This window comes from Temnothorax curvispinosus, unplaced genomic scaffold (assembly GCF_003070985.1).
Source record: "Temnothorax curvispinosus isolate PA1 unplaced genomic scaffold, ASM307098v1 QBEX01001173.1, whole genome shotgun sequence".
Taxonomy (NCBI): domain Eukaryota; kingdom Metazoa; phylum Arthropoda; class Insecta; order Hymenoptera; family Formicidae; genus Temnothorax; species Temnothorax curvispinosus.
In genome coordinates, this window is record NW_020210953.1 from 280,082 (window position 1) to 289,872 (window position 9,791).

The window sequence follows — 9,791 nt, forward strand, 5'->3', positions numbered from 1 at the left end:
TGTAGCATTAGGCAAAAGAGACAAGACTCATACGTCGGTTTTATGCGTCCACTGCTCGATTTTGGAAATTTTCTGGGATAATTTCGGTCGATGTTCGGAACTTGCCGCAGCGCTTGGATTGACTTAAGAATGAGACACGTCGCGATATTATGGGACACTTCGGGAACTGTTTAGACGGCTTATCTAAGCGGACGTCAAAGAGGTCCTGCGAGAAGGCGTCGCGGCGTCTCAGATCACTAATCGCCAAAGCCAGGAGGTGGGGCTTGACGACTAAGGAGGTCGCCGAGTTGCCTGCGATGAAAAAACTGGTACCGACTCGTATCACCTCAGGCTCGGCCACATGGACGACTTTGGCTATGATCGCTTTGATCTTAGGCAGCGGTATGGTCCTAGCATACATCTGCGCACCTTGTATCACGAGGAACAGATAGGATGAAGTTGATGCGAATCTGACAGTGCAACCGACTAGCAAAGAGATCATTGCTGAAAACAGGTAATTGATTATTCCACTTTACTTCTGAACAATAAGGTGCACTTTTAAAAAGAAGCCTAATCAAAAAGATGTAATATGTAAAAAAAAGAAATAATAACAAAAAATATCAATTTTTATACGGAAATCTCTCAAGCACCAAATATTACAATTCTATTATAAAAAATTATGATTTTTGCTTCTTTTAAGACAAAAAATATATTTTGATTTTTCCAGTAAGTAAATACTTTGAATGCCTAGATATTTTAAAAAACAATATCACGGGTGAATGCATACAAAAAATACGACGCATGCTGTGATAAAAGTTGTGTTACATGTACTAAATATTAAAGTTTTGTTTTCATAAAATGTATGCATTTTAGTTTATTTTATTAAATATAAAATTAATATTTTTCTCTATGAATGAATGAATGAAAAATTGATAAATTCTTTCGAAACATGTCGATTATTTATGTTTTACTTTTATTATTATTATTATTTTCTGTATAAGAATTTCAGAAAAGACTTATCATTGTATTTTTATGTATGTAAGCAAATCACATCTTTTATTTTTATCATTTTATTAATATAATTCCAAGAACTTAACACTTTCATAAATGTTTCTAAACATAAAAGTGAAGAAAAGATAAGTAAATTTATGTTTTTATATTTGGTCAATAAAATTAGAGATTTGAAATTAAAATTCAATAATGTATGTGCATTTATAATAGTTAATCTTTTATTCGTGTAAATTTCTTTGATAAATGGTTAGCCAAAACCGTTTCTTGAATAAACTCGTTTCTTGAATAAACAGCTAAAACTGGAATCACATTCTAGTTTACTTGGACGTGTAATTGTAAACTAAAAACTTTTATCCTCATTGTTGTCACATGTTAAAATTTACATCTTAATGGCTAATTCAGACAAGTTTGAAATAGATTTGGGTAATTAAAAATATATTGCAAAAAAATATTATACTTACAAGATTATTCCCAGATTTCAGTACATTCCAGTTTGGCATTTCTTAGTTGACCAGCAGGACAATCCTTCAATGGAACTTGTATGACATTTGGTTCAGCAATTACCATTATGACAAAGGTTGATATTAATAGAACAGCAACTATCAAGTATGCAGTGAAGATACCGCAGCTATTCTTCATGTGTTTGAAATGCATTTTGCTCGAAACAGAAGCAGAAATCAAATCCAAAGCTTTGCAATTTATATCGGAATAAGAAACTGAAACTGTTGTTTGTAATATGTAGCGTCTTGCACAGGAATTTTCTATTTTATATCGTTTTCGGTCATAAACACGTGCCAATCATAAATGTACGTGACAAACGTGATGCGTATGTATAGTAAAAGATATCAAATCCTTACATAAAAGTGTATTGTATACAGTACTTTCTTAGTATCTAATCTAGTAATATAAAATATATTTTTGTTCTCAACACTTCTCGAAAAAGTGTAAATATTTTAATATCCTACTTTAATCGTTAATTCTTTATGCGTTATTTTTATTATTATATTTTATTATCTATTATTATTACTTTTATTATTAAAAAATAGCATATAACTTACAACAAAACTCAAGCAGCAGTAAATACTCAGGCAGCACGCATGCATAAAAGATATCGTAAAGGCATCTTTTAGACATGTATGTTATCTGAGTATATAATAATCTGGCAGAATAATCACATATGAATATAATAAGTAAATAGTATATGTTATATTTCTCTCTCTCTCTCTCTCTCTCTCTCTCTCTCTCTCTCTTCCTTAGAAATCCCGCTGGAAATTTCTTTTAATTTTGATGGTAATTATAAATCACAAGTGTCAAGGATGAATGCGTTTCTTTTCTCTAAAAATAGTATACATAATTAAATTGATAGTGAATTTGATAAAAATGATACTGATAAGCATCTTTAGAAATAACTAAAGGATTTGTCTTTTTTCCCTTAACATTTATCAGATATTATTAGATATAAAATAAACTGTCTGTTTTTTTTATATAGTTTTAATAATTTTTAATAATAATTTTACTAGTTAAAAAGAACAGCTTTTGTTCTTTTAACCTTCTTGAAGATAAAACTTAACAAGAGAAAGGAAAAATATACTTATTCATTTTTAATTAAACAATGAAAATACAGGTTTAAATTAATATAATACTATCATGTACACACACATAATTTACAATAGTTTATTTTTCATTATTTCTTTACAATTTACTTATAATTGTTGTTTAGACGAACGTATGAAGTGCAACCGCATTTTCAGATATCCATGTAACTGCAAACCAAAAATTGATAATTAACCTAATTGGTAATTACTATCATATTATTATTAAATTTTTTATTTTGTAGTTAATTATTAATTCATAACTGGCAAGAAATGTGTAAATATTTTAAAACATATTGCAAATAAATTGTACCTGTTTAATTTTAGATTAACAATCGGCAGCGATTAGCAATCGAATCCCATTTTGACTCTATGGGACACTTTGGTTGAATGAGAGTTGCTTCAGTAATCGTCATTGAGATAAATGTTAATAAAAACGTAATGAGCAGAGGTAAAATGTACAGTTTGTTGAAACGGATATCTTGCATGTTTCAAAAAATTCGTTACTCTAGTGATAGAAGCAACAATAAAATTTAAAAAGTCTTGTGGAAAGAAATGATTTAAATTCACCCTAGAGAGGAGAGAAGAGAGAATTATTACGCTGCACACAATGAAATTACTTCAATTATGTGGCGTTCTGCGCAAGAATCTTCTTTTATACTGTTTGCAATCATAAATGATATCAAGAGCAATGTATGCTACAAACGTGACGCAAATGTTATAAAAGTTATGTTACAAGGTATATTATAGTTATCTTTTGATGCATGTATTATGTTATCTTTTTATTGTCTTTTTTATTAAATACAAAATATATGTATCCTTTTATTGATATTTATTTTTTTCTCTTTTTTGTCCTCCTTCTTCTCTCTCTCTCTCTCTCTCTCTCTCTCTTTCTCTCTCTCTCTCTCTCTCTCTCTCTCTCTCTCTCTCTCTCTCTCTCTCTCTCTTTCTCTCTTCAGTTCTAGAAGCAATGAATTTTTTTATGCCTGAATGCAATTTTCATGCGTCAATTTTTTATATTACTATTTTTTAATAAAAGTATATAAAAAGATTAAATAAATTTAAAACATAATCATATGTCTTGTAAGTTATATTTTTCATATCACTTTATTAATCTTACAATTTAACACTTTCTTAAAAAATTAATCTTCAGTAAAAACTGAAGATAACAGTGGGGAAAGAAAAATAAGTTTGTCTTTTTATATATATTTATTAAATAAATGTAAACCAAATTTTAATATGTTGCATGTTCCACAAAAATTAAATTTCTTTGAACTTTTAAAAAGTTAGAAAATAATAAATTTGTTTTTTTTATGTTTAATTATGAATCTAAAAGCATTAATTTTTTGTAGCTGATAAACGAATAAATATATCCATAAATATTTAAAAAATGTTGCATAATATTATATTGAGAACTTTATATCTTCTTTTAACACCTCATCAATTCGACTCGTCTAAGTTCTAATTTAGTGTCTACCACGTGATAAAGTTGATATTAATAAAGGAATAACCAACACACACATATGTAATGAATGTGAATATGGATGATTATTTTTAATGTTTACAGATAGCGTTTTGCTGGTGATTGAAGCATCAGCAACAAATCTTGTAAAAATATATAATAATGCTGCAGAATAATCATAAATAAAAATTAAATTTTATAATAATATGTTGCATTTTGCGTGGAAATGTCGTTTTATTTCGTTAGCAATTGTAAATCACATTTGCAAGTATAAATGCATATATAGTAAACGTGATGTGCATGTCATAAAAATTATGTTGTAAATAATAAAATATTATAGTTTTGTTTTTTTATCGGAATGCGTATTATTATTCTTTTATTAAACATAAAACATATATTATTTTATTGAAAATCGTTTTCTTGAAGATAATCAATAAGTTCTCTTTTTAAATTGCTACATGCTATTTTTATGTTAGCTTTTATTTCTTTTATGTTTATTATTATATTTTATATAAACTAAAAGACGTGAAGTATCAATGTCAAGATATTACGTCAAACTCACTTTAACAATCCTGAATAAAACTTAATAACTTCTTCTTTAAAATTTTAAGGGTAAAAGTACTTGAGATAAGGTTATATAAAGTATCAATAAACTTGTCTTTTTATATTTAATTCATGAAGCTGCAGACTTTATAAATCAAAACTCAGAAATTATCCATTTACAGTAGTTTATTTATATTTGCTTTCAATATCCATTTGTAATCATTTCTATTGTTTTCCAAATATAAACTGCAATCTCATCGTCGTGACTGCAAGTCCTCTGTAACTGCAAGTCCTCTGTAACTGCAAGTCAAAAGTTGATGTTAATATAATTGATGCACACTATCATATTATTATGTTAAAGTTTTTGTTTTTTCGGATTTTAATAATTAATTTACCATAGAACTTTTATTATAAGTATTATAACATTAGAATAATAAATCAGTTATTGTAATTCAACAAATTAAATTAATATTTAACAAATTACATAAATAAATTTATTAAAAGCTTAAAATATCATCCAATAGTCCTGAGTAAGTTAATGGCTTCTTCTTTACAATTTTAAAGATGACCACATGTATATAGATATCAGAAAAACGTGTCAATGATTCTCTTTATATGCGCATAATGAAATTATGAGTCTAAAATCAAAACTCAATAATATTTGCATAATAGTTTATTTTTGTCTGTTAATTTATTCTTTGCTTATATAATTTTCTCTACTGTTTCTCAAATATATACTGCAATTGTATTACTGTCAGATTTTCTTGCAAACCAAAAATTGATGTTAATATAATTTGTTGTCATATTATAATATTAAATTTTTTTTTGTAATTTAATATTTAATTTATTATAGAAATTAATGTAACATTTAAATGTTTTATAAGAACAACCTTTGTATATGTCTATATGTGTATTTTAGACAAACATACGTATACTAGTTTTGATAATTTGACAAATTGGAGAATTACATATTTAAGTTTATTACTAGATGTATAATATTACATTTCTCACAATTATCAAAATTAACACGTTAATTATATGAGGCACAGTCAAACCAATAGAAATAACGATCAGTTGTATCATTAAAAGATAAAAATAAGAAAAAGATTATAGTTAAAAAATGTATAACAAAGTAGTTCTCAAAATATATGTTAAACAAATTATACCTGTCTTTAAATTCAGTATTGTCTTTTGCATTTTTGACCAACTTGTACTTGGTCAGGAGGACATTGAATCGGAACATTTATGACGCTTGATTCAGTGACCACCATCATGATAAAAGTTGATATTAGTAAAAAAGTGATCATCAAATATAAAGAAAATATGTTTGTACGATTTTTTTCCATGTTTTTGAAAAGTTTCTGGAAATTAAACCAAGAATCAAATCTGAAATATGTCGCAGAAAATGATCACGGTTATAAAATAATTTTTAACTTATGACATTTTGCGTGAAAATTTTCTTTTATACTGTTACAGTCATAAATAATTTGAGTGAAGAATAAATATATATGACAAGAACATCACGATTGTACATAAATATAAAACTGTAATATAATATTAAAATATCTGTAATATAATTTTTATTATGTACATATATATAATATAGAGATACATACATACATATACATATATAATAATCCTTTATGAAAAACGTGTTGTTATAAAAAAATTTTTTTTAAATAAGTCTTTAAATATTATTATTTTGTAAATTGCCTGTTTTTTTATATTGTTCCTAAATTACTCAATAATTTCTTTATTTTTCAAGGAAATGAGAAAGAAAGTAATAAAAAACTTGTCTTTTTTACAACCAATTAATGAATCTATGATATAAAAAATTATGTCATTTATTTAATTCACATAAACAATTATTTTATATAGATGCATAATAAAAATTTTAATATTATTAAAAATAAAAATATATTATATGCAAAGTCATACATAATGCAGAAAACATAGTTAAAAGATGCAAATAAAAATCAATCGTCACATTGCGTAATCTATTATTTACAAACGTTTTGAATGAATAATAACTCCAATTGTTCTAAATAGAATCGTGCATTTTATTTGATAAATTAATTAAAGCCATTGTAGTTATACATTTACGTTTTGTAATAAATTTCTATCATGTCACGCTTAATATAATTATTGAAAGCCGTTATTGATTAAGAGTTTATAATGACCAATTTTACAAAAAGCTCATGTTTGCAATGCTCGCGGCTTAAAATCAAAATATGAGGTGTAGAAGTACGAGATATGATCTCTAAAATGCGTACTAACGCTTTCACAATAAATAAAAATTATGTTTGTGATGATTTGTATAGTTGAGTCGAATAAAATTACAAAGTAAGGATTATTTTAGTGTGATCGTTTCAATTTTAAATCTTACAGATACAATCTTATAGATACAATAAAATATGTTTACAATTAACGTTATTTATATATTCCAAATTCGTACTTTGATTTCGATATCTCTTTGGTACGAAAAAAAAAAAACGAGTTTGAACGGAATTTGTGACGCGCCGTCGCGCCAGCGCGATTTTGACAGCGTCAGTGTACAAAATGCAGAGTAATATATACGCCGGATATCGGACTGTTCTGACTATCATTTCGCACCCGGGCTTCGTGAATTTTTTATGATTTTCATAATCCCTTTATTACCGCGCCTGCGTTTGTTCGCGCATCGCCGCACCGCATCGCCCACGGGCGATAAAACCATTCATTAATTAGTCGGCGCAAAAAAGCAGCGTTATTTAGAGCGCTGGGCAAGAGCTTCTTTTTGCCCTTTCTTTGCTCCCACACCGTGTGTATCTCTATTTTTTTCTTCCGCTCAAAGTCGCGGCGCGGTTTGCACGCAACGCACACGATTCGTCGCGACGCCTTCGCGGTAATGCGGCTGAGGAGAAACGCGCGCTAATTAAAACGCCCAAAGTGTCGTTTGTCATACAGGCGCCGATTATTCGCGCCGTTGCCTTCGTAAATTTCTAATTTAGGTCACGCCGGTTAGGATTTGTTCACGCGAATGCAACACGCGCGATCGACTGCACCGGGGCGGGCGTGCATAGTTACAATACCTCGCTACGGTATGCCGACGGGTATGACGTCGCGCACGCTGCACAGAGGCGTTTCAATTATTTTACAGCTCGACGAATTTACATAACGGGATAGCCCGCGGTCCCGAGTTTATTATACATATATCGGCATTAATTAGTTATAACGCATTGGTCCTGCGAACGAATGCCCACGCGCGCGACCGCGCGTCTGCTGGAGATTGAAGAACAGATTGCGCGCCGTGCGTGTTTTTCGACGGTCGGCTCGTCGGCCAACTATAATTATTTCTCGAGTTGAAGTTAAAGTAGACTAAAAAAAAGACTTGCATTGCCTGCGTCGTGATGTCAAACTAATCGGGACGCTATTTTTTGTCGAGCGAAGCAAATCATTCTACTCTTATTTAACGCGTTGTTACAAAAGGACGGTTTTGGATTTTTAAAGAAACGACCGTAAGAATACGCGTCTTAATTATATATATGTACCAAAATACGAATGAAATTTTTTAAGTTGGAAATGCTGCTTATTAAACGATCGTACTTATTGTAACGAAGGCTTCGTATTATTTATGGCATATTATGTTAATTCCTGTTTCGCATAAACTATACGAAAGCTTACTAAGTAGCCATGTATATTCATACGCAAATGTATGCCGAAACTTACTAACCCTATTTAATGCCGAAATATTGTCGAGGATTTACATATGGGTCTAATGAGCAGATTGGATCTAATTCTTTGACTTACAGCTATACACCATAAATTTCAGCGGCCGTCAGACGAGCTGCGCGCAGATTTAAGAAATATATGAATATTTGCAGCATTGTAAGAAGAGTTACGTGCCTAAATGTAACGGATACCTGATTTAATTTAGACATATTATTTCATGGCTGGCGAATGATCAAAAAAATTAAACATTCTTTTGAATTTATCATAAAATATATGAATTTGTTATAAGAGCATGAGATATAGCTAAAAAATTGTCGAAGCAATTTTTCGCATTTAAATAAAGCGAAACTACAGCCCCTAATTTTATTTGTTGAAAAATGTAAAACCATTATCTTTGTTGCAGGTCGTTGTTGTGATGAGCGAAGTAATAGAAGCGGCAAAATAGTAAAGGCAGCATCGAACAAATGAAGTATATATACATATATAAATATGAGTATATATTCATAAGAATACTTTATTTATAATATCCATGTAATTTCAGAGTGTAAAATAAATGCAAATTGCAGAACGCGCGTTACCGCGAAAATATGTTGCAATGTCATTTATTATACATTAGGTAATCGCGCGTGAGTCGCGTAAGGTAAAACAAGAACGTAATTAAAATTATGTTTTTTTTTATGACGTACTTAAGAACGGTGTAACGTAAATATTTGCAATTTATTACGCAGATATTAATCCATCACAAACGTATAATGTTGTCTAATGAATTCATTATTCAAAAGAAATTAATAATTTAACTGAACATTGTAGGTTTAAGTAAACATTATTGTTACGCGTGAAAAATTATTGTAACGATTATAATAATGCAACATCCTATGTTTATACATCTAGATTTTTACGCGAAATATTAGCGTAAGAATGAAGATTATATATGTATACGGTGAAGGCGATTATTTAATACGTAGAATGTATTGAATTGTATACTGTGACTTACACACTTGTAAGATTATTGCTCAAGCGTAAGAATAATTCTTGGATGTTACATTGATAAAACATGTAAATTTTACTTTTTTATACGGGCAAGTAAGCGTTTAGTGATGCGCGTGGCGATAATTCAGACTGCGCTGTATCAATTATCAATTAAGAAAAGAACATTTGAAATTGTTATATTTTTGCAATATTTCTGTTATAATTTTTATCGATAATATTATAGATGATTGCAGAAGAACGGAAGTATATCACGGCAAAAAGAGAGATTGTTATAAATATGTATCTACTTTGTATATATACATAATATATTTCAGTATATACATGATTATAATTTGAGCGATGTGTATATGTATCAGTATCAATTGCTTGTATCAATTTTCTTGTTTATCACGCAATTTATGTCAGTTATCGTTCAACGTTTCTCATGTTATTATTAGAGTAGGGTAGTACATACAACGCAGATCTTTACTGAAGAGAAATAAAACTTATACAAAATAAATGAA

The 9,791-nt window shown here is 29.0% G+C and overlaps 1 protein-coding gene and 3 long non-coding RNA genes across 4 annotated transcripts; 1 reads left to right on the forward strand and 3 right to left on the reverse strand.

Moving 5' to 3' along the window:
* The first annotated feature begins 405 nt into the window (after positions 1–405).
* LOC112460923 lies at positions 406–9,791 on the forward strand. Its single transcript, XR_003041497.1, has 2 exons — positions 406–493; positions 8,702–9,791. It is a non-coding gene; the product is annotated as an uncharacterized LOC112460923 (long non-coding RNA).
* On the reverse strand, positions 1,453–2,205 carry LOC112460892. The gene is made up of 2 exons (XM_025025821.1): positions 2,049–2,205; positions 1,453–1,712 (listed from the first exon to the last, which is right to left on the reverse strand). Exons 1-2 carry the CDS (start codon positions 2,122–2,124, stop codon positions 1,456–1,458), a joined length of 333 nt encoding a protein of 110 aa, XP_024881589.1. The 5' UTR covers positions 2,125–2,205; the 3' UTR covers positions 1,453–1,455.
* LOC112460918 lies at positions 2,641–3,193 on the reverse strand. The gene is made up of 2 exons (XR_003041496.1): positions 2,896–3,193; positions 2,641–2,753 (listed from the first exon to the last, which is right to left on the reverse strand). It is a non-coding gene; the product is annotated as an uncharacterized LOC112460918 (long non-coding RNA).
* LOC112460912 lies at positions 4,699–6,010 on the reverse strand. Its single transcript, XR_003041495.1, has 2 exons — positions 5,754–6,010; positions 4,699–4,870 (listed from the first exon to the last, which is right to left on the reverse strand). It is a non-coding gene; the product is annotated as an uncharacterized LOC112460912 (long non-coding RNA).

Coding starts and splice junctions, on each gene's coding strand:
- LOC112460892 (XM_025025821.1), bottom strand. CDS start 2,124: ATGTCTAAAAGATGCCTTTACGATATCTTTTATGCATGCGTGCTGCCT. Junction 1,713..2,048: donor ACTGCTGCTTGAGTTTTGTT/GTAAGTTATATG, acceptor TACAAACAACAG/TTTCAGTTTCTTATTCCGAT.